This window comes from Pseudopipra pipra, chromosome 6 (assembly GCF_036250125.1).
Source record: "Pseudopipra pipra isolate bDixPip1 chromosome 6, bDixPip1.hap1, whole genome shotgun sequence".
NCBI lineage: Eukaryota > Metazoa > Chordata > Aves > Passeriformes > Pipridae > Pseudopipra > Pseudopipra pipra.
Window position 1 is genome coordinate 17067667 of NC_087554.1, and position 24626 is coordinate 17092292.

Here is a 24626-nt window from a genome sequence, read left to right on the forward strand (position 1 = left end):
AGTGGCCTGGGAGCATTCATCAGATAAGAAGCTAAACAAGCTCTCTGCTCAAGATTTTCTCAAGCTTACTCAGGAGATCTGGGTGTACTTTGTGTGCAGGATTATAACACAGACAGGGGAATGTGAGAGGGGGTAAAAACTGACTGTGCCAAGATGCTCTGCACTAATGGCATGAGGGGCTGCCATCAAAGCCAGACAGTTTGCGGTGTGTTTAGTGGTAGTGCAGGTTCCCTCAGGGACAGTGGGTGGTGTAGTGCACCCTGGCAATGCGTTTGCCTGCTCACCTGATGGCGGGGGAGACCATGGCATGTGTCTCATGCCCACAGGAGAGTTGCTTTGCCCGAAGTGGGCCAGCAGCTGAGACCGTGGGGGAACATGCCAAGCTCTGGCCATGGCAGGTGCCTTGGTCACCTTGTCTCCCTTTTAGCTTGAGGTCACGGAAAGGAAAACAGGGTCTTCTTACCTCTTCCTCTTCCAAGAGATGTTTGTAGACCTTCTACTCCAAGCCTTTGGTTTCATGCTGTCCAAGAAGCTCCTTTGGCTCTCAGCCATCTCTGCTTTTAAGTAAGGAGAGTAAGAGTAAGGGTGGGCCATGTTGGGTGGCCATGCCTGGCAGAGAGCCCTGCCCAGCCTATGTTGTAAACTGCCATGGCTCCTGTAGGATGACTTGCTCTGTCTCTCTGCTGTTTGGCTCTTTCTCTAAGGTTTTCTAGACCCAGCTGGACAGGGTAATCTAGCTTGGTGTGCAGGGTGTTTCTTCCTTTGCTTTGCCCAGAGCTTCTGTAGCATTGATTTTGCTGCTCTGGACTGCCAGTTTCCCAAGGTGACAGGTGGTGCTTGTTTGCATGGTACCTTGGAAGGATCAGTGTTTCAAAAGATAGGTGCAATGGTAGCCCAGGCTGGGTTTGGAGGAGAACCTGGAGGTGCTCTCTGGAAACTGGTCCGGTACACAGAGTATCTTGGTGCAAATAGGGAGCAATAACAGGACAGAAATGCAGAGACTGTGTTACATCAAGCTGAAATAAGTGTTGCATTTTGCACTGACTTAAAATAAGGGAATCCCAGCAACCTATCTGGGGCTGGAAATCCTTCTTTGATTCCCTCTTTTCTTCCCACTCCTCTTATGCCTTTTTCCCTGTTGTTTCTGTGTGCAGAAAGGTTTATATCATGGTTTCCTGAGGTGTGCATTCATGACTTGTCTCCCTTCATTGTACTTTTTTTAAACTAAGCCCTCTCTTGGGGCAGAGACCTTGTATTCTTCAGGAATTTCTCCAGAGCCCTTCAGGGTCCTCTAGCAATTTGCAGAAGTGGCTCTCTATATAGCATTTCTGCATCCTGAGTTATGGGGAGCATTATTTTTGAGTCCACTGATGACTGGGAACAAGTCATTTGGTGACCAGAAGGGCAAGACAACCTGTTCTGGTGTTGATGTTACTTCTCCTTTAAGGGAGAGAGGGGTTGGACCAGATGAACTGAGATCCCTTTACACCTACATTATTGCATGACTAGTCCATAAGTACCCACTGTCTTGCTTCTCACAGGCTTTTGTAGAATACCTGTTATTAGGAAATGATGGTGAGGGGATGTGAATGAGGTGGACCACTGCTTTGATCCTGTATGGAGATTCCAGTGACAGCATGACCCTGGCATCCTCCTCTCCACCTCCTCCAGCCCTGCTAATGATGCAGTGCGTCTTTCCGGTTCATCTCTGTCAACCCACATTACTCATCCGGCATTTGGATGCGCGGTGTGCCCGCATCCCCAGCTTTTCATCTCGCCTTTTTTCGTCTTTTTAATAGGGGATTTAGTTCTTTGAGGAGTGCTGCTGTCTAAAGCTAACACATGGTAATTCAGCTGATGCAGCAGAAGCTCTGAGAGAAATTTCAGTCTGTTAGGTGATTGCAGGATTTTTGCATCAAGCAAGTCAAGACCTTCCCACACGTTAAACCTGTGCCTGCATAAATCACATATCTGTTGAAGTCCAGACCCTCCTGGGTAACACCAGGTGATCTTTGCTCCAGATAAAGAGGGCCCATCCATCTCTGTTGAAAAGAAGCAACTAAGAAGTATCTACATCATCTGATTGTTTTTTCATTGCCTCTCACAACCCTCATTTTCAAGCTCGCGATGGCAGCCTGGTCCTCCTTGAGCTGTAGCTTGAGTGGAGTTATTCATGCCATCTTCATCTGCCTTGGCTGGCAGCCCTGCCTGGGGAGCGGACGGACACAGCCTGAGTCTTGCTTGGCACTTGAAGCTGTTGAGTGGAGGGCTGGTGCAGAGAGGGTGCCAGCACTGCTGACTTGAGCTAGCCCATGAAAAACCATGTTAACTGCTTTGCTGCTGTCGGTGAACCTTGCAGAGATGTCCCTGGCAGCTGTACTAGCTCAGCAAGGCTGAGACCCAGAAGCCAAGCAAGTCAGGAGCTGTCCTTTACGCCTTACCTGTGGCTCACCTCAGGTTCAGCTCTTCTGGTGGAAAGTCAGAAGGATGCAGCAGGGCAGGAAGATGACCCAAAGGAATGAGCCTCCAGCCAAAACTGAGCCAGGGCCCTCTGAATTGCTGTGTGGGGTGGTGAAGAGACAAAATGCCTCCTGCACACTGACTACTGCAAAAAAACCCCAATGCAAATCTCTGACTGGGCAGAATCTCCCCAGACACATCCTTTTGTAAAGCGCTCTCATTGTACCATTAAAAATAGATCTCCGCGTTCTCCGCTTGCTTGCTGAATGCTGATGCCTGTTAATTCTGTGTCATCCTCGCAATCCCTTCTGCTTTGAGCTTGGCTGCCTCTTTGTCTGGCACCTGAGCAAGGTTCATTCAGCAGTACCTGATACAAAGATAAGAGTGAGCTCTGTTGGAGTCCAGCAGGACAGGTGGGAAGGTGAGGATGACTGACCTACTCTTAGCTGGGGGTCAACCAGCTAAAAGGGGCAAGGCTTACTTGGTGTGATCACTCGTGCTTTCACTTACATGGTCAGAAGCAGGGCTGAGTGAGACCTGCTGTGTAGCAATGAGTTGGAGGATGCTTAAGCTCTGGGTGGATGTCATGATATATCTCGAGAGGGATTTTTGCAACTGGGATTAAAATACATATATATCATGCTTCGACATCTGCCTGGAGTTCATGAGGGGAATATTGCTGGTTGTTTCCTCCAGCAAATGAGTTCATCTAGTTTGCCACCCACGATAGCAGTGATAATATGGATTAAGAGAGAAGACCCATGTTACAAAGTGCTGCAATACCCAGCTCTGTCAGGGGGCTAGGCGGTGGGCTTTCATACACAAACAGCTGTGGCATATGACCAGCAAGCCATGGCTCAGCGTGGTCAATGGGCATGTGCTGATCTGCCTGTCCAGGGTGGTGAGGATAGAGGAAGACCTTTAAAACACTTTGTTTGACCCCTGTGTCACCTCGGATTAACAGAACAAAAACAGCTGGTAATGAATCACAGTGCCCAAGGGAAAAGGAGAGAGTGGGGCAGGAACATCAGCTTGGGCTTTACCTGTCTTGTGTGTTTTTTCTAGATAAAGGTAATCCTCTGAAACTCTGAGCTGGTACCTCCTCCTTGGGGTTGTGGTAAGAGGTGGATCCTGAGCTGACACATTCTAATTCATCCCAAACCTGTGAGCAATTTGGCTATTGTGTGTATATAGGAAATTCAGAAAGTCTTGAACCAGGTCAGAAAAGTCTTGTAAAATGTATTTACTGCCCTGAGGAATGCCTCATCCCATGGAATACCAGTGTAGCCCCTTGCATTTGTGTTGAATTCTGGATTTCCTAAGGAGAGTCGGAGTTTTGTGGGCATGGGGTGGCATAACTGTGGATATTAGCTTCTGCTGACTGGAAACCTGTGCTGGAAACTGCACCTGCATCTCAGTTTGCACTGGTTATCATCAGAAACTGCGGGAAAGTTGACAGAGGGCAACAACCTTTTGCCATTTAAATATGGAGGCCTAATGGCACTGCACTGGGCAGGTGCAGTGAGTGCCTCTGTGTTTGCTAGGTGCCTGCTTCACCAGCCTCAACCTCACCTGTGACTGTCTCTGGCGCTCTGCTGAGGTGGACAAGCTCATGTCAGTGGGGACTGTGCTTAAGAAGTGAAATGCTGGCCTATTTATCTGCAGCCTTGAAGAACCACAGCTTAATCCTGTTCTTTCTTTCACTTGGTGTGTAGGTGTAGCAGGAAAATAGCATGGAGGTCCTGGAGACCCTTTCTCCAAGAGACTGCAAATGCACCCAGCAGGTATTTATGGTGTTTGGTGTCCTAGGACAAGAGAGCCAGACCAGCCCTGCGGAAGTATCTGAGTGCATACCTTTCTGGGCTGCCTCTGTCTGCTCTTGTTGCAAAAAGGCAAACAAGCACCTTATCCCCAGGATAAGCCTTCTGGGCTCATGGAGTCATGCAGCAAATGATGGGGATACCAAGCGGTGGACAATGAGAGCCCTTGAAGCATCAGTAGGACTAAATTTCCCTTCTCTAACATGACATGTCCTCTGTGATATGTGCCAAGCTGCTCAAAGCAGAAGGTGCATTTAGCTCTGGGATGAGAGGGTGGCCAGCTCTCGGCTTGGCAGCGTGAAAATGGAAAAGGGATAGCTTTGGTATTAGAAAGCAGCATGCTTGGGAGCTCTTTCCTCAGCATGGGCAAAGGCAGTGATTAAATGACTGGCTGGTCATGGATAACCTTTGGTCTCGGCTTTTGTAGGCTTTAAAATGAAAGCTTGTGTTTATACTGAAGGGGAAAAACATATAAATCATGTTAAAAGCACAAGCCTAAGAGGAGGAGATACTGCTCTTGTCATCTAGACTCCAGCTAAATTCCTTTCTCTCCTGTCCCCGTTGGCTCTTCCTGACCAGATCTTCAGACTGACCACCATGACTGCAGTTAGAAATTTTTCTGGGAGTGGCCAGTCTGTAAATCCTTAACTGCACATGGGTTGCTTTGGTGAAAGCTGGCTAGGAGGCAGTTGGATTTGCAGTCATAACCTGTCCAAAACTGGTGGCACGAGATCAGATGGTAGGAGAGGGTGAGGGACCCCTTCGCTTGGGTTTAACTGCAACCAGAAGAGCCAGCCTACCTTGTGGGGTGAGGGGTGCATGGGAAAGACTTCCTTGCAGCTTGGTATGACCTGTCCCCTTTCCTTTCATCCGTGTCCCTGTCTGTGGTTCAAGTGTGAGCAGCCCCATACCACCAGCCACATACCCGAGGCTGACCACCCCCATGCCAGCACTGCCACGTGCCTCCTCCCCACATCCCTCCTCTGGTGTGAATGCAACATCTGGCACTTTGCTGAAGGACGTCCTGGCCCTACAGCCACGTCCTCTGGTGGGAAACACTTTCTGGACCATGGCATGCAGGTGCAGAGGGCAATGGGAGACGCAGGGAGACAAGTGGGTGCTGTTTGGGTGCATGCAGCTCCTTGCAGGGCTCTCTCACATGCTGCTTCCAGCCTACGGGAATTGAAGGGAGACTGCGGCATAGAAAGGAGGAGCAGAAAGAAAAAAAATTAAAAAAATAATGAGATCAGCAAGCCTGAAACCCTGGCAAAGGTGCAGTGGCTGCCTCACAGTGATGTGCTGTGGGACAATGGGAAGGCTGCCCTTTCCCCCCTTCTCAAAATGCTCCCTCCATGGAGAGGCAAGCACAGGGGCTCTTGTCCCAGAGGGAGGATGCCTGCCTTGTGCAGGGAGCCGAGATGGGGTTGTAAGATCAGTGTGGATGAGGCTGTGGGGGAGTCCTCTGTCTACCTGGTGAGTGTCGGGGGTTCGAGCAGGGCAGCAGACCTTAACTTGGCTTAACTGCAACCAGAAAAGCCACTGCCATCTCCCCTACATCTTAATACTGCTGGGTCTCAGGAGATGTCGTTCCTCCCCATCCGTGAGATTCACCAGGAAAAGGTGAACAAGCAAGCTTTGTGTCGGAGTTAGTGTATGTGGTTAGCAGTGTTTCCCAGCCTTATTTTAAGGAGCAAAGGAAAAAGCCCCACTCCATTTTTCCATCGTCAAGCAGAGAAATCTTTTGTGCTGCCTCTTAAAGGGACCTTGAATAGCTGCTAAGGAATCATCAGCAGTTACATCACCTCCAAAGCAGCTACTGCAGGCACCTGACAATTTTGTCCCACTGTTACTCTGGGGCATCATTAGTGCTCCAAATTCCTCCCCCTTGGAGAAAGCCTGCATGGCTCACTGAGAGGGAGAAGCCACTGTGGAGTTTATGATGCTGTGAGTGGCAGAAGACGATCAGGAAGATGGGCTGAGGCTCACTGAAGATGAGTTAGAGCAGGGGACACATCGTGGTTTCCTAACCCCATCCCGTTGGTGACGCTGGGTTCATCAGCCCGTGCAGAACCCGAGCATCTTTCTGGGAGTGAGCTGAAGGCGCTGCAGTAGCATCGCCTCGGGCCGGAGAGCTGCCGTTGCCTGGCAGCTGCAGGTTTCCAGGGAAACCAGAGGTGCTAACTTGTTAATGAGCCCCACGTCCCTGATTGCTGCTGCAAAATAATAATAATTAGTAATGGGCCTGTGATTTAGGAATCCCTCAAACAGTGTGAGCCTGCCGAGGGGAGTTTGCAAAGTACCAAAGCACTTGAAAGAAATGAGGGGATAGGGAAGAAAGAAGGGTGTGGGGATTGGAAAAAGTGACATGTTTTACATCTTAGTAAGTGTCTGGAGAGCTGGGGTTGGGTGGGGTCCTGCCAGTGTCCCAGCAGTAAGCCTGGGGCTGGTGGCAGACCTGACCTGGATGAAGAAGCCCTGGCCAGGCAGCATCTCACTGCAGGGCTCAGAAGGCACAAATATTTCCCCAGATGGACTGCAGGGGGAAAAGCCAGATCACTTAGCTCAGTGCCACTGGGTCCTGGTGGAGATGGCAGTTCTTCGGGAATGGCTGCTTTCAGATTACTGGGGACAAATGAGCAGGTGTTTCCTGAGGTGTTTATCCCTTGGTAAACTCAAGATGGAGGTGCCACCAGAAGAGTATGCTTCTAGGATGACCATCACAGAGAGTGTGCTGTAGATCCAGTCTCACATGATGGAAATGTGTTTGTGCAGTCAGAGCTGCTTCCCACAGCAGAGCTGTCCTGCCTGGGACAGTGAGGGGAGCATCTCCTCAGCTGGACTGCATGGGGAAGGTAGAGATCTCCAGGGCACAACTGCTAGCTTGGTGCAAGAAATGGGCATGCTGGTTAGTGAGGTTTGTGGTTGATGCAGAGACCTGCTGCTCTTCCATCTGATGTCTCCAGTAAAACAGAAACCAAATCTGTTCCCTTCCCTTCTCAGCTGGGGGGGCCTTGTGCAAGACGAGAAATTGAGGGAAGTGGCCTCCACTTGGTGATCTGTGTTGGGCCGGCACAGGGAAGAGTTCCTGTGGCCTGGCGTGCCACATGGATAGACTCAGGCTGAGGTGTGTTTCAGGTTTTCTTGCTCTCTTGCCTGGCCTGCCCAGAAGATGGTCACAGCCAGGTTGAACGTTTGCCCTTGGCCTGGCTTGCTGTGTGTATCTCTGTCACGCTCATGACTCGTGCCCAGCACCCCTCACCTGACATGCACATTTGTGGAGGGGACACCAGGGACAGAGTCCCTGTGAGTGGGCAGTTGGCCCACTTGTGCTAAGCTCTGCAGCTCTTTCTGTCCCTCGGCTGCAGTGTGGCCTCTCCTGCTGGCTGTCCCCATTCAGCTAAGCTGTGTGCCCATCTCCTCATTACAGGCACTCCGGGAGAGGTGGGATTAAAGGATTAAGGGAGTGTTCTTCAGGAACACTCAAGAAGATTAAGATGGCTTTAATAAACTGATAAGTGAGGACACACAGCTATGTTTCTGAAACCCTAATTTAGGTTCCAGGTTAACCTTCCCCCCTGGTCTCCTCTCACTATGGTGAGAAGATCTCTTACTTTAACAGTGCTCCATGTAGTACCTCTTCCTTCAGTTTTCCTTCTGAGCCATCTGAGCAGAAGCATAAAGAGATCTTTCCTCCTTCTCTGGTAGTCTTCCCAGGTAGGGCAATGTTACAGCTCATCTGAGAGACCATCTCACATACAGCCTGCAAGGTACTGTGAAGGTCTCAAAGCCTCTGCTGGTACTGGAGTACCTGTTAGCTGGGAATGAACTCACCACCCCTCAGCCCATGGTTGCTGCCAGAGAAGTTGCTTGTCTGCCTTTGACCTGGCTGAACATACACAGAGAAGTCTTGGTTCTAACGCCAAGGTTACAGCTCCCTATAACCGCACTCAGTTGGCCAACTCTGTCCCCTGTAAAGGCTCCTGGAAGGAGAGGCAGAGCGGACTATCCTTGCCCTTCCTTCCCCCCTCTCTCTTGGATGGAGCTGGGAGTGGAACCTGTTTGACGTGTCACACGTGTCTGCCACTAGATCCACCTGGGCATGCTGGAGTGGTTGTTCTGTACAAGAGGGGCTATTGGCTGACCTGGGAAACCTTGTCTGTCTTCTCCAATCTCTTCCACCCGGGCTTCTGGTCATCTGCCAGAACTTCATGCAGGCCTTTTCTGCTTGGACTTCTCTCAGAGTGGTAAAGCAATCAGGATCTGTTCTCTTTCCTAGACCCCTCTGTTTGCATCTGAGACCCCCAAAGTTTACCCATTTCTCATTGTCTGGAGATCAGATATCGTGTTATCTCCAGAGGAACTGTGCAATGTTGGCTCACTCCTTCTTCCCACTTGAGTCCTTCACTCTCATCCCTCTGCCACAGTATTATCGCAGTCTTTTTTGTCACTCTCTTTCTATTCCCTTTTTATTTCTTGGATGTAATTGTAAGAGCCAAAAGGAATTCACAGCCTGGTGTCCTGATTGGGAAGGGAGGCAGAAAGTGATTTGGGGAGTGGGGTGTGAAAGGAAGACGAAGGGGAAAAGCTGGCTAATTTGCATCCTTTCTGAGTGCCCTGGCTCTATAGCCAAGGTACAGCAGGGGGTCTTCTGGCAAGGCGGTAGCGCCGTAATGAGGTGTGTCATATCCCAGCAGGAGCCAGCCTCGCTCCCCCTCAGACCCCCTAATTAGAACTGTTTCAATTTTTAAGCCCCCTGAGGAGTTCTGGGGGGAGCGGGGTTCTTGCCGTGGGGACCGCCCGGCGCCCACTGAGGGGGCAGCTCTAATTGGAGTCGCCACGAGGAGCCGCAGAATGATATGTGGGGCCAGGGACAGCAATGCCATAGTGCTGCAGGGTTGCCAAAATGCTTTGTGCTCTAATGCAGCTTTTAGGGGATTTTTTCCCTCCCATAATTTGTATTAACACATTGGCAGAGGCAGCAGGGGTGTGAGACAAAGGGCAGAAAAGCATTGCACATCTAGTGGGGCTTTGTACTGGGAGCTTGGATCCTTAGGCTGAAGCCTGGGACATCTACTGCTACTTTGGGAGGCAGGCCTGGTAGCGCAGGGAAGTTTGGGCTTTTAATGCTGATGTCATGAGCCAGAGCAAATGCTGGAATCCGCATCCTCATGTTCTGTGGCTTTCCATCCTTTTTCTACAAGCTGGCTGTGTCCTCCAGGTTTGGTGACTGGTAACTGAGGTCCCTGTCATGTCACCCAGTAGTGTGTCCAACTCAAGCATCTGGTTTGTATCTTGAGCTACCATTGCAGTAGGTGCCCACACTACAGAAGCTTCAGCTGTAGGAGCTAACTTCTGGCTTACTTGGATCAGGGTGACTCATAAGCCTCCTCTAGTCTATGGACCAAATCCTGATCTTGCAGAAGTCAATGAAAGTCTTTACGCTGGCCTTTTCAGGCACGTTATTCATAGTCCTCCTAATTCAGATGCATTAAAGCTTCCACGAAACAGCTTGTGGGTTCTGTCTAAAACACCGTCTGGCAGGAACAAGAGGAGCCTGGTAGTAGCCCAGGCTTATTTTCTGAATGACTGCAGCGGCATTAAAACCTAATACCATTAAAACATGCCTGCAATGACGTGTTCCATTAAAACCTAAGAAGACACTTTGAGCTGAATGTTCCCCAGCGTGCCTATTGCTCTTGCAGACCCCGTGGGGTCCTTCCCCATGGAGGAAGCTTGTTCTTCTGATAGCAGTTCAGACTCGACCCCCTCTCAGCTCCTAAGATGGAAACACAGGGTATTTGTATACAGGATCCCCCCATATATGAACCCCCTTTCTAAGTCTGCACAAGTTAGATGCTGCAAAGCAGTAGGCTCTTTGGGGCCATCTCAGTCTGAGTATAGCTTCCCGGGCCCTCTGTCCTAATGCCTGGGCTGTTCCTTGAAGATGGGAGTAAAGGTCAACTCCTTGTCTTCCAAGAGAGGTCATCTTCTCTTGACTTTCCAGGAGGCAAGCTGGCAAAGATACCCATGAGCAGGCTCTGATAAACAGGCAGGTGAAATCCAGTGTGAAGTGATGGACATGAGTGAGCAAACCTGATTTGGTGATGTGTCTGATGGGCCCTGAACTAGCTTTTATCATGCAGCAGCAGAACCGTGGAGCTGAGCTAAGCTGCTTCTGTGAAACCATTAGCTCTGTGCTTGGCAGAGGTCAGAAAAAGCAAATTGAGTGCAAGGAGCCATTGGGCTGGGAACAGGGAAAGGAGGTGACATCTTACCCCGTGCAGGTCCCTGGTGTGCCTGCCTCTCAAACATGGCACGTGGTGGCTGGCCAGGGTGGCAAAAGGTATCTGTGCAAGAGGCAGCTCTGTAGATGCTTTGACCTGCAAGGCTCCTAAATGAGGTCTAGATGTGGTAAGAACTGTGGGGAAGGTGATTAGGAAGCAGGCATATGTGGCCTTTTCTGGTGCAAGTGGTAAGGGTCACCCAGAGAAGCCATCAGTTAGCAGATTTAGAGCAAACCAGGGGAAGGAATTCTTCAGTGTAGCTGACAAACCATTCTACTCCCTGCCCCTGGCCACTGTGCCTGTTAAATTAAAAGCTGACATGGCCTCAAAAAGCAATTAGACAAATTCATGGAAGAAAGTTCCACTGAGGGCTATTAAATACAAAGAGAAAACCTTTGGTTTGGGCAGCTCTGGAGCCACAGATGCCCTCGGGCTGGGAGAACGTATTTGGAAAGTGTGGATTGTTACACTCTTAGGCTCTTCTGAAGACATCTTCAGAAGGCCAAGCCCTTGGGGACTTGGCCCAAGGTAAATGTCATCCTGCCCAGCTGACCAGTTGTCATCTCCTTCTTCTCTTTCCAGGTTCAGCACAATGAGTTGGCACTCTGCGTGTTAGCAGTGTGGGGACACTAGGACAGGAGCTGCCCTGCTCATCCTTTACCCCTCGCTCATTCCCCTTTGGGGAGACGTCCCTGCCCTGCCCTTCCACCCCTTGCCCCCCACTCACCATAGAGGGGACAGGCCCGTTATGGCTGGGGACAGGCTCCCACGCAAGGTGATGGACCCCAAGAAGCTGGCCAGCCTCCTGAGGAATGGAGCAGAGGGCACCCTGGTCATCGACAGCCGCTCCTTCGTGGAGTACAACTCCTGGCACGTCCTCAGCTCCGTCAACATCTGCTGCTCCAAGCTCGTTAAGAGGAGGCTCCAGCAGGACAAGGTCTCCATCACGGAGCTCATCCAGCCTGCCTCCAAGATGAAGGTAAAGGATCTGACCCTCACCTTTCCTGGTGGATGCTCACATCCTCTTCCATGATAGCATTCAGGCTGGCCTAAGGGCCACCTGATACATGCATCCTCCTCCTCCTCCATCCCTTGACCCCAGTATCTGCCACCATCTCTGTGACACCCTTTGGAGAGCTGGAGCATGAGCTCATGTGGCCACAGGGCTGTCCTCAGGGACCTGTTTGTTGCCTCTGCCCCACTGACGTGGCTCCCTGCTCCAGGACAAGCAAGTCTAACAGGTATATCGGCCTTAGGACTTGTCTTATGCCAGCAAACAACCCCCCAAAGCCTTCCCAGAGCTGTAAGCTTAATCCCCTGCTAAAAACTCTTCCCCTCCCCTCTGTCATCTCTAACTCCATTCAGGGACATGTAATCCTCCTCCCCTGTGACGCCAGAAGCTCTTATCCAGTGTCATGGCATATTATCTCTCCCAGGCTCCTCTCTCTATCGCTCCTGGTTAAATAATAGAGGTGGCTCTAAGCCACGGAGCTGGGCTGGAGTCCCGACCAGAACAGTGCCGGGTCCCCCTATGGTGCCATGGGCCGGGCCCTGCTCTGCACTGAGGTGCTGCCGGAGGGCTGCACCGCTGGGTGCCGAGATGCTGCTGGAGAGCTGCGGCGGTGGGTACCGCGCTGGCTGCGGGACGAGCTGGAGGGTGGTTCACCATCCAAAGGGTGGTTTGCCATCGCAGCCTGCCCTCCTGCCGGTTCGCTCTTACCGTTCCCCCCCTCCTGCCTTGTAATTTTATGGCAAAGCGAGGGTAATTCAGGCGATTAATCAAATGCTCGGCCCAGCTGGAGCCATCTGCGTCGTGTCCCCCCCCCCCCCGCCACCCCGAGAAGCCACCGCTGCCCGCATTGGCTGCCGGTGACATCACCCCTTCGGGATCAAGGGGACTGGCAGCGCGGGGGGGCCAGCCTCGCGCCAATCTGCTTCGGTGATGCTCTGGGCTGGGCGATTTGGAGGGGATTGCAGAGACTGATTCCTGAACGGCTTTAGCTGCTCTTAAATCCCCGGGAGAATAAAGCAGAATAATCAGTTTTTCGCCAGCTCTGAGGAGAGCGGTGCGGCCGCCCTCCTCCCGGCGAGGGTCACCTCTGCAGTGGCCGCCGTCACGTGGAGCGGCAGCAGCAGCAGCAGCAAAAGCGATGCGCAAGGGGGAGGAAGAAGAGGAGGAGGAGGATAGGGAAGGGGGAAGCATGGAAGAGTTAACATCAACTGATGCCATCCGCAGCTTTCCAGCTGCAGAGGAGCAGTGGCTCCCAAAGGGGCTGGCTGGTCCTTCCTGGCATTCCCTGCTCTGTCCCCATGGAAGGAGCATGGAAGGATCACCTCCTTCTGCTCCTGGGTCATAATGGTTCACGTACTGGCTCGGGACATGATTATAACTAGGGATGACAGGGAGACAGAGGAGAGGCGATGCCACTGTTTTCAATTCATGGGTTTTTCCTTTTTTCCTTTCTTTTCGATACGGCTTAAATCCCTCCTGGCACATCCACGGGAGGAGGCAGAGTGTGCCACTCTGCACTGCCCCTGCCATGCTCACCGCTTGCATGCTGGCTCTCCCAGCGCACGCAGCCCAGGAATTAATTAAGCTTCAGGACACCCTTGAGAGGTTAAGCCACTTGTCCTGGGAAGCTGGAGAGGAGAACCACGGTGGGAGGGGATCATTTTGTATTCTCATCTGGCATAAAGCAGGAGTGGTAGCTGTGACTCGGGGTATCCAAGCCTTTATGTGCATGCATTTGTGTGTTTGCGTGAACTTCTCCTCCCATTTCAGCCACTCGGGTCATGGTTTTGGGACCCACAGAAATCAATATGGTCTGCTGCTTCGACGTGCACAGACCCTCCTCAGAAGGGGACGCTGAAAGCTGGTATAGACCTCCAATACCTTGTGTCATTTCCCTGCCTCCACTGCCATCGCTGGCCAACACCCCCCAGCCCTGCTCTGCCCCGGGCTCCGCGCACCGGGGCTAGTGGGGGCGGTGGGCCGAAGCGGGGAGGGCGACGAGGGTGGGCGGGGGGCACAGCCTGCGTTGGGAGCAGATGGCAGGAAGGGTGACATCAGTGGCGCGATTGTCCGGCCCCATTATTCCTCCTGACGGGCCTCCCGCCCTCCTCCTGTTTCCTGCTCCCGGCCGGCCGGGGCTGCCGAGACAAAGGCGGCTGGCAGCGACGCGGAGCTGCCCGGGCAGCCAAAGGGCAGCCCCGAGCCCTCGCCTCGTCCCACTCCTCCTCTCCTGCCCTGGGCAAAGAGAGCTGAACCTGCACATCCTGCCTCGGTGTTTCTCAGGGTGGTGATGACCTTTTGGGGAAGGAGGCAGGGGCAAAGCATTTGGGCAAACCCCACTGCCAACTCAGCTGCTCCCGCCTGCGTGCTGGCAGGGGGGATGAGAGCATTTGTCTAATCTGCTTTTCCCAGGACTTACTCTCCTCTTTTCTTTATTGCTGCTAAGGAAGGGTACCATTAACAATGCTTCTGGGAGCTGCAGTTTGGGGTGATGCTGTGGGATAACAGCAGCTCCTGGCTTTTTTGGTGCAAGGAAAGGAAAGGACCATTTGGGAGGAAAGAAGAAATGGAGACATTAAAAAGTCCTTTCTTTATTTTAATTAAATGTGCCTGTGATACTACAATTGAGGCAGCTATAGCTGCCATAGCTGAGCTACTGCTCCCTGAGCTCCTGGTGTGGACCATCTTCCCATGGTGCTTGAGCTGGCAAAAACTGCAGCAGCAATTCATCTCCCAATTAGCAGTAGTTTCCCTCCACACAAAAATGGTACCAACATACTGCTCTGGTTGGTTTTTAACCCTTCTCCCAATACTGACAATAATAAACTCTCACAATAATAAATTCCAATAACAACTGGAATCATTCGACTCCTCGATGCAGTTTGGAGAGCGGAGGTTATGGGAAATTCCCACTTGAGGTTTTCACTAGCATTTCTTTAGGGAAATGTTGAAAATTTTCCTCCTTCAAGATCCCCCTGGAAAGTCCACTTCTAGATGGTTTCTCACTTCCTGAAATGGAGCTATCTCCAGAGCAGCTATAGCCTTGGTTTGAGGCAAGACATGGGTCTCTTTGGGCGATGGGAATATTGATTTATTTGCATTAGGAGCATGGCTCTGCAAGCAGCTGTTTTGCTTGAGGGAAAGCCGGGGCTTATTTTTGAGCTATGTGCCTGGCTGCTCTTTATGTTGATGGAAGCCCTGTTATTTCAGTGGGGTGATTCACTGTGTTTTGAAACAATATGTGGCTGAGATGTCAGTAGTAATTGGGATAATAATAATAGCTGGCTCTTATCTTAGCCTGGATCACCTGTAGAGCATCATTATCCCTGCTTGGCAGCCAGGGAGAGGCGAAGCAGGGACCTGGGCTGTGTTGAAGCACCCAGTGCCGGGGACTAATGTCCATAAGGAAGTTACCTTTGGACAGAGCTGGAGAGGGTAATGGGGAGCACAAAGACAATGAATGGATGATCTCAGCTGGGGTTTGGTTGGAGCTGTTGGCTGGGTGGTCCCTGCTCCAGGCTGGCCATATGCCTCTGGCCGAGATGTTAGCAGGGAGGAGGTTTGTCCCTGAGGAGCTGCTCTGGGGCACCTCCAGCAGTGGAGTGGGCCAGCAACTTTTCAAAGGCACGCATGAGTTTGCAAGTCCCACTCAATATCTACTTGGAGCCAAAGGACTTGCTGCATCTTGGCCCCACTGTCCCTTGCTGGCTGGATGTGGGGACCTTGCCTGGAGGGTGATGCCTGAGGTTTGGTTACTTCAGCAGTCTTGGGATTATGGCAACCCCTTGGGAGAGCTCCCACCATGGAGGTGCTGCTCCTCAGAAGGATGCTCTGTTGTCAGCTTTGCCCCTGCCCTATGTCAGCACCTGGCAGAGGCAGGAATCTAGCACAGAGTATCTCTTCAGCTCCTCTTCTGGCCCTCTTAGTTTTTAACCTGCCTACATTTAAGACCAGAGATGGGGTATATCAGGAGAGCATGAGACCAATAGAAGACCCATGGACCTGATTAAACATCTCTGTCCATTTCTCTTTGTGATGAGGAGCCAGGATACCAGTGCAGGCTCCTTGTGTGCTCGTCAGGACCATCCTACTGACATCCTTGTCCCAGCAAGCCACATATTTATTTTGCAGCCAGGCCATGCGAGGCCAGCACTTGTTTGGCATTTACATTGAGTGAAACCTTATAACTTTAATAAGATGTAAACCGTGTCACACATCTCTGCCGTCGCTCAGCAACCCTGTAGTAATGGCCCAAACAAAGCCTCCCCGTGTGGAGGGAACACTAAATCCTATTGTGGAATAACTCTGCTCGGCCAGAGCTGGTATCTCTCCTGTAGCCGCCTCAGCCTGGACTGTGCAGCCAGGATAAGCCCCTGCCTCACCACAGATCAGTCCCTGCCTCACCATGCTTTTCAGGAAGATGTTTGTGCTGGCATGGGGCTTCGGGCTGGGAACTGGGTCTTTGGGATACGTTAGGAGGACTTGAAGAGATAGCGGCCTTCTTAAGGATTGATGGGCTCCCAGCTCCGAACAGGCTTGTCAGTCACCATGTGTTCCTCCAGCTGTGCTTGAGATGACCTCCCACAAAAGTGCTGATTCAGGGATGGCTAAGGAAAAGATGCTGGAGTACATCCTCATCTGACTTATCCCGGGTGGCTTCAGTCATTTTTCAGTGTCTTATTTTAAAATTCCTGTGTCTTTTTCTCTTCCCTCTCATCCTGCCTTTTGATCCCTCCTATCATCCTGCTGGGGACAGTTTTTCTCTCCAGTGCCTGGTGCCAGGCTGGGGACAGGTGGGTCCTTTGAGCCCCCCCCTTCCCAGTGCTGAGCAGAGCGTGGTGCCCCGATGGGGATTTCTGTTGGTGCGGGGCAGTCCTTCTGCTGCGGTGCAGAGATGTGATGAGCTCAGCTACATCAGTGCGCCCTGCAGGTTTATTTGGATGGTGCTCACGTTGCCGAGCAGGGAAGCACCTGCAGGAGGGTGTGAAAGCAGCATTAATAGCAACAGCAACCCTGAGTGAATCTGCTCTGGTGGTAAGATAGGGCTAGGCAGTGAGGGCTAGGCAGTGAGACAGCAAAAGGAGACAGGCGTATGTGAGTGGTAGCTTGTTCAAGAGGTATTTTGAAGAGATTTTGGAGAGGGCTGGGCAAGGGGTGGGCAATGGGCAGCTCCAACACTAGCTGGAGAAGAGAGCAGCTTGCAGGCACATTCCCTCCTTCCCTGCCTGCCACTGCCTACCCCTCCTCCCAAGACGTGATGAATGTGTCTTACCCCGCCGGCTGGGAGGGCAGGTGCTCTCAAGCCAGGTGCATGCCATGCACCCAGCTACTCAGCAGATGTGCTGAGCTGTGCCTCTGTGAGGACTTTTATCTTCTTTTAATGCTCCCTGAACGTTCACCAAGTGAAAGAAGATATTTGCCCTCTTTCAGCCCTTAGGGGTGATCTGCAGGTTTGGAGTGAGCTTCCAGAGTGGTAATGCCTACAGAGGTGTTACTGTGCTGGGCATGGTGTCTCCAGCCTGAGTCCTGAAGAGCTGTTGTTCCAGTGTACTGATTCCGGCCGCAGCACAAGGGCTGCGCTGGGAGCACCCCTGCCTGCAGAACCACTCCCCTCTGACACCAGCCAGGCTGCAGAGGAGTATCTGAGGGCAAAGGTTGGCTGGGGAGGAGGTGGTGAAAGAAGTTGCATCAATTTCTGGGATGCAGTTAAGTAACAGCTAACTGAGGGTGGGCAATGGGGAGGAGTGACCCTATTTTGGGTAGGATGCTCAAAAGCGCTTGCAGTTGGTGGGGCTGCTCCAATGGACATCTGTGCTGACACACTCCTTTGTAGCTGTGGATTAGAGTCCCAGGCTGGCTGGTGAGCAAAACCAGCTCATGGAGATGGTGTGGAGCTGGAGTTTTCTGCTTGTACAACCACTAAATTTATCATCGCTTCCCATGGTGGTGTGGACAGCAGCATCCTCAGTGCTCAGCCTGTTTCTCTGATCCCCGTTTTTCACCGCTCCCCTGCAGGTGGAGGCGGAAGAGCACCAGGACGTGGTGGTCTATGACCAGAGCACGCGGGACGTGACCGGCTTGGCCGCCGACAGCTTCCTCTCCATCCTCCTGGGCAAGTTGGACAGCTGTTTCCACAGCGTCTCCATCCTCACAGGTAGGAGCCCTGGGTTACCACTTCATCTGGCACTCATGCCCTTAGCCTGGAGCTACAGAGCTGTGGCTGTTCACATCAATGTACACCTGCTTTCCTGGCCACCAGCTGCTGTGGTGGAGGAAGGCAGCCCTGTCTGCAGACTGAGGAGGCTTGACACACGTTGGCATCACTGGGTCCTCCCCATGCCTTTGTTCCTTGCACTGTCCATCTCCCCTCCACTGCACCCACCAGCCAGGGTGAATGAAAGAGGAGGGTATGGTGGAGTTGTGGTGGCATGGATCCAACCATCCAAAAGCTGCCCTTTGTTCTCCCATCCCTGGGTTGCTTCATCCCTGGTAAATGTTCCAAGGACCCGACCCGATTCAAGCAGTTTGTTCCCTCTTGTTGCTGTCAAAGGGAGGGCAGGAGGAGAAATCCATGTGTGTGTGGTGGGAAGAAGGGGAAGGAGGACAGGGGCAGAGGCTCATCACTGAGTGAGTCAGGGTCTGCTGGAGATGATGCTCTCCAGGCACAAGTGTGCAGGCAGGAGGAGGCACGTGCTGCCCTAATTACAGCCCTTCTGCAGTGCAAAATGTGAGGCAGGCGACTGATGAATGAAAAGGTCTGACCCATCAGAGAGGAGGAGAGAGAGGCAGCAAACTGCCTAAGGGAGAGCTAAAGCTGTCTTTAATTCCCCATGTCTGGGACAGTTGGATGGCTGCCTGGTTGGCTGCCTACCTCCGAGCTTTCTACCCATGGAGGGGTGGGCAGGCACTGCCCCTTGCAGCCCCTCAGTCCTACTGAGCTCAGCCAGGTTCCTAAACAATAGCAAAAACACGGAGATGGGAATCACCTCTGTCCCTCAAGCCTGTCCTCGTCCTGTGGCAATTGGGTACTGCTTTGGGACTCACAGTCCAGCAGGGTAACAGACCCTGGGAAGGGGTAGTTGTGATGGGGAAGGTAGCACAAACAACGGGCATTCAGGGAGCCTTGCCCATGCAAGGCAGGGGTACGTGCTGATGAATTAGAGTAGCTGCATTGTGATGGGGAGAACAGAGCAGAGAAACAGCGGGAATAAACCCACTGGTTCAAGGCTTTCAAAAGAAGGCAGGGACTACATGAAATCACATTAAAGCTAATTAATGTGGCCTGGGTTGTAGGAGCTCAGCTGAGGCCAGTGCTGGAGGATGCTGCCATGAGCTTGCTATGGCAGCCCCTGGCCTGCCCCAGCAGCCGTGCCTGTGGTTTCAAGGTCACTGTGGCATAAACAAGGGCACAGCTTGGTGCATGGTGCAGGAGAAGGAAAAGGTCGATTTGGTTGCGTCTGGGAAGGAACATGCTTAGTCATGGGGATGGGTCAGGGAACAGCTTTGGCAGCATGACCTTGGCACCCGTAACCCACTGCCATTTTCCCAGGGCTGGGCAACGGGCCATGCTGTACGGTGGCTGCAAACCCCCACCCCAAGTCCTCCTGGAGCCAGAACAGGGATGGGTGAGGTGGCCCTGAAAGCCCCAGAGACTGTTTCTGCCTGGTCAGGGAAGTGAATGGACTTGGGGGACCTTTGAAGTACCGGTGCACCCCAGCCACATGCCCAGCATACCCCATGCTGGGTGAGCGCTGGCAGCATGCCACCCCCTCGGCCATCAGCATCACCACCGCCGAACTCCCTGGTAGCAAACTGCTGCTCCCTGCTTGGGAACACGCATCCTCCATCTTCAGGATGGCCATTTCCATTGCCCTGGGCTGCAGGAGCCCAGACCCCCAAGCAGGAGTGTGGCTGTACTAGGCACCAAGCAAAGCTCAAACCTCCCAAATTAAAAGCGCCGCAGGGCCACCACCTCATGTGGAACGCGGGCCACCAGCAGGTGGAAAAAACTGGAACTGAAATGTAGAACACTGGGTCACGGCGGTGGTGCTTTACATGGAAATCCTGACTAGAAGTGGCTGCGCAGAGCTCCAGGGGAGGCTGGGCGCACTTGCCGACAGGCACAGCTTCCTCCTGCCTGCAGTGCGGGCAGCAACGGGCTGTTTTAGAGGCAGCTCTGGAGGGCTTGGGAAGTCTGGGGCAGGATGTGTGTGGGGGTGCCTGATTCTGCCCCTTTGCCCTGGTGAGGTTTAACCCCTTGGTCTGTCCACTCTGGGCTCAAGCACCTTGTCCTGCCCCAACCCATTCCATGCCTCTAGCTGGGGGTGGCTTGTGACCCCAGCAGGCTGGCAAGAGCTGCTGAAATCTCAGCCTGTCCCTCAGTGGATGCCATCACCTCAGGGAACCCTGTCCTGAGGGTCCCCAATTCAGTGTGGCAGCCCTGCACAGCCCCTCTGTGCTCCCCAACTCTCAGCCCCAGCAGATGCCAGAGTCCATCCAGCCTCCATGTCCCCACCTCATGTAAACACCACCCTTGGCCTTTCTTCCTCACCTCCAGACCAGCGACCTTCTGACCCTTGAAGCAGCTGATGGAGGATGATGGGTGAGGACAGGGGAGCTGGGGGTGGCAGGACTGGTGCCAGGGACTCCTTAAGGGTTAACAGCCCAGAGCAGTGATTCCAGCAGCTGGGAAGGAAGAATCTGAGTCAATTATTCCCAGTCTTGGAAATCATCAGCTTCTCTTCTTTTTTCCCTTTTTTTTTTTTTTAATTGTGTAAGTATAAATAGTGCTGCTTGCTGCCCTCCATCCGTGGGAGCAGAAAGACTGTTGATTTATATGGTTTTCCTGACATCACATGAAGTGGTGGAAAACTGAATGGAGCCAACATTTTTCCTGCATTACGTAATGCCCCCTCCCTCCCAGCCCAGCTCTGCTATTCCTGCAGGAGCCTGACTGTTCTTTAACCTTTGTTTACTTCAGCACAAACCCTTGCTTTTTTTGCTTTTTTTGCTTTTTTTTTTTACTATTTTTTCTTTTTTTTTTCCTTTTTTTTTAACTTTGCCTTTCCCCCCCCCCCTTTCTTCTCCCCCTTTGCAATCTCCTGCTTGGTTTTTATTAACAGCCATTATCTGCTTATGAAGCAGCAGCAGCAGTCTGGCTCCATTGCTCCCTGATAGCTCCCGCATGCCGGCTCTTTTATGGGAGCCTGGCCAGATCCGTACAGTGGTGCTGAGCTGCTGGGTGCTGAGCTTCACCAGCTCCTCTCCATTTGTCCAGCTGCAGTGGGCACTGTGGATATTTTCTTTTACTCCTGTTCTGTGGCTAAAAGCAACAGCTGAGGGCTTGGAATGCTCATCCAGATGATGCTCAGGCACCCATCCTGTCCCCACTTCTGGTCCTTCGGCTGAGCGCTGGGCTCTGCTCTCCTGCGTTTGAAGCCATGTTCCACATAGATTAGAAGCCAGGGTGGAAGTGTGACCAGTGGCAGTGGTCCCCACAGCCTAGGCTGCTGGGGTTGGGACCCCCCTTGCACGACAGAGACTCTTTTCACTGTGGTTCCATGTGCTGGGGGAGCTTTACCATTGCAATATCGTGCTCCGACCTGAAACAGGCCCCTCAATTGCTTTCTGAACTCGAGTCATGAGCTTTTCATCTGGCTCGGGAGTGTGTGTGAGATCATCTTCAGTGCCCCCCTCCCCCCGCTTTTGTACCAATTCTTCAAGGAATGTTTAAATTTTCCAGTCCTGTTCTTTCTAAATTTGGAGCGTCTGTTTACTCCCAGGATTCGGAAAGAATGTAACAATATCATCAGCGACAAATCCCTCCCAGCCCTCTGCTCGCCATCCTCCTCCTCAGCGAGCGGGCTGGCCTCGGCAGCACTGGCCATGACCCAGGTCCTTTCTAGCCCAGCGGTGCCATGGCCATCAGGCATGGCTGGAGAGAATTGTAGTTGCATGGCAGGAGTGATCTGGAAGGGGCTGAAATTTGGGAGATTTTGGGGGAATCGACGTAAGACAGGTGACTTCAGTGAAATTTGGGGGATTTTGGGGGAATCTACCTAAGACAGGTGACTTCAGAGCAGGCAAAATGAAGTAGTGAAAAAGAAAAGGGGATTTCCATTGCAGGGGCTGACTTGGGCTGCCCAGGCATGAGTGGGTTCAGCACTGAAGCACTGGCTGGAATTATTTTAGAAACAGGGACTCAGGGACAGATGATTTTAATTAAAAAAAAAAAAAGATGAATGAAAAAAGTCAAGCTAGGCAGGTGTGAAAGCAGCACATAGGTAGTGCAGAAAAGAGGGGGCTTGCCTTCAGTCTGAGCCTTAGGGGCTGGAGGCAGCATGTACATCTGAAAGGCAGGAAAAACACAAATGAATCTGCAAAGCTTGTCATGGCAGAAGCTGAAGCTAAAAGCTTGGTAAGATCCAGAATCAGAACTGAGGTGTCTTTACAAACCCATTGCAAGAAAAAAAAATGACCTAAAACCTAAGAAAGAAAATACCCCAAACTGACACTTAGGTTGTCAGTCACAAGCTCTCTGGTGGGAGTGGGGAAGCAGGACCCAGCTGCACTGGCTATTTGATGGTCACCGTCCTCAGTGCCCACTCTGGAAAGCATCACAGTTTCATCTCTTGACTTTGGTGTGTGAGTGTGTCTACTGGTGACACAGCACGTGCAGAATGCACGAGCTGGTGGATTTTGTCCTCTGACTCCAGCAGAACCTCTTCTCAGTATATGGGCCTGAAGATGTACATGTATGTCAAGCATTAAGGCTATTTCAGGTACCCTCAGGCTGTAATATCCAAGAGCACTGGTGGACTTGGCATGAATCCATCAGATATATCTGCAAGGTTTTCCTTTAAAGTCTAATTACTGTTTCTGAACCTCCAGCAAGCACTTCTGTCCACCTGTGGACGCCTCCATCCCATCCCATACTGTGATGAACCAAAAGAAGCAGATCTTCAGCTGGCAGGAGTATGGATATGAATGAGGTGGGCACAGGGTTGGGATGAGACAGGAAAAAGTGCTCATGTGGGACTCTCAATTTCTTGCTTCTCCCAGATTTGGGAGTTTTGAAGAACGAGCTTTGCAAATAATGTGATTGGAGCTTCTGGTTGTTCTTCATCTACAAACTGCCCACATGATAGTCGGGAATGGAAAAAGAGTAAGAAGAGGTGTGGAGGGGGTTACCCTCAGCTTTTCTTCAGGCTGTAGGTGGTGGAGTGCAGGGGGATTACCTGTGGTGATGTTTTCCTTTTGACTGTCCAGAGGACTGGAGGTAGGACACTGATACCAGCCTAGTGGGAGAGGTGTTTTTTAAAAAACCAAATGATAACACAAAGGTTTGTGATTTTTACAATCCTGGAGCTTTAGGTAACTCTCCAAACCTCCCTCCCTCTCATGCAAAACATCCCTGGAGGAGTTGCTTTCTTTCCTACAGCAAAGCCATCTGGGACCACTTTAGCCCTGGCAGCAGTGTGTTTTCTTGCCCTCTAGCCCCCCTCTAGTGGGTGCTGGCATCCAACTTCAGACACCCAGCCCAGCAGGTGCCCTAGGGAGTGCTCCTAGTCTCCACAGTCCAAGGCATGGAGGCGGAGTAAGGTGCCCCCTTCTCACCCTCAACCACAACCAGGAGATGCCTGGGAGGCTTTCAGCCCCGGAGGGACCAGTGACTGCATCTCTGGGAAGGGTTAAGCCAGGTCATGTATGTGCAAGGCTGATTGTATTCCAGACCTATGCTCTAAACCTCCCTGTTTAGCAACGCTGTCGTCAGACAACTTGTTTTCCCGATTCTATAATTACCCTGAGGAGCTTCCCCTCCCCCTCTGGCTGCGTTTTTAACCATTGGACCCAGAAAAGGCAAGCAAAAGGGTCAAAGGCAGTGGGGGACAGAGGAGAAGGGGCTTAGGGAAGAGCAGCTCTCTGGATGCTATGACTTACAATACTGCCATGTAATTTCATTTCTCATTTCTGGAAAGTCGACAGAAGGAAGGCAACTTCCCCGGTAAGAGATCCTGATGGGCAGGAGTCACTGCCCAGTTACAGTTTCCTTCCTTTTGAGAAACTTGCCTTCCCTCATCCACCTCCCCCTTTCCCTGGGCCTGCGCTGCATGCTTACAAAAGGTCATCACTGGCAATTATTATAAGGTCGCAGTGCTGGGTGGGGAGAGGAATCACTGGCCGCTGCCCAGCTGGGCTCGTGACAGGCTATAGGTGCTGTCATGACAGGGTGTGTAGGCGCTGAACAGGGACTCATTCTGCTCTGTGCCCTTGCAGGCGGGTTATATGAGTCTCTCCAAGCCATGGTATGGGGTGCTGTGGCAATGAGAGTGAAGTGGGGCCCACCAGACTGGGCATCTCTCCCTGGGTGATGCACCTCTGTCTACTAAATAGGGGCTGGAGGCAGGATGTGACAGCCTGGCCAGGAGGAGCACCTGTGAAAAGGGGCCAAGGGGCAGCAGCTGATATGTGCAATGTACTCCTGCACTATGGACATTGCCTTTCATCTCTTTATGTGCCAGATGCCCCCTGCCCTAGAACTAGGTGCCAACCCCTATCCTGGCCCTGCCAAAGGGCCCTATCCTGGCCCTTGTCTTTTGCTGAGGATCAGAGGGATGTGGGACGCTGGTGAACCTTCTTCATTGAGGTCTACTTTGTGGTGTCATGCCCAGCTTCCTACCTGGGGCTACCAGTAGCCCTGAACTGAAAACTCAGTCCAAACACATCCTGAAGGAACCTGGCATTACCAAAATAATTTGTGCCCAGGGCTCTTGCAATCCTGAGGAAGCTGGGCAACCAGAGGGCAGCAAGGGGAGGCAAATGCAGAATTTTGCACTTCTGGATCAGGGGCAGGTTGAGAATTGCACCCCCTAATTCACCACATGCTTCGTGCAGCATCCCCCTCTTCTGGCACAGTGTGTCCAGCCAGCCACTGCCCCTGCATGACCTAGTGACTCCAGTAGAGTCGTTAGGTCCACCCCAGTAGACCCCCAACCACAGCCACTGGAGCGAGTCACAGCTGAATCACCCGCCAGCACAGGTAGAGCACTG

At 52.1% G+C, this 24626-nt stretch overlaps 1 protein-coding gene across 2 annotated transcripts in view; it reads left to right on the forward strand.

The window, feature by feature from the left end:
- Positions 1-24626, forward strand: part of DUSP8 (dual specificity phosphatase 8) — a 46730-nt gene that overhangs the window by 3375 nt on the left and 18729 nt on the right. For both annotated transcript variants that reach the window (XM_064657572.1, XM_064657570.1), the window contains exons 2-3: positions 11147-11543; positions 17592-17730. In XM_064657572.1, the coding sequence (XP_064513642.1) occupies positions 11313-11543; positions 17592-17730 (370 nt within the window). In that variant the 5' untranslated portion in view covers positions 11147-11312. The remainder of the gene's footprint in view (positions 1-11146; positions 11544-17591; positions 17731-24626) is intronic.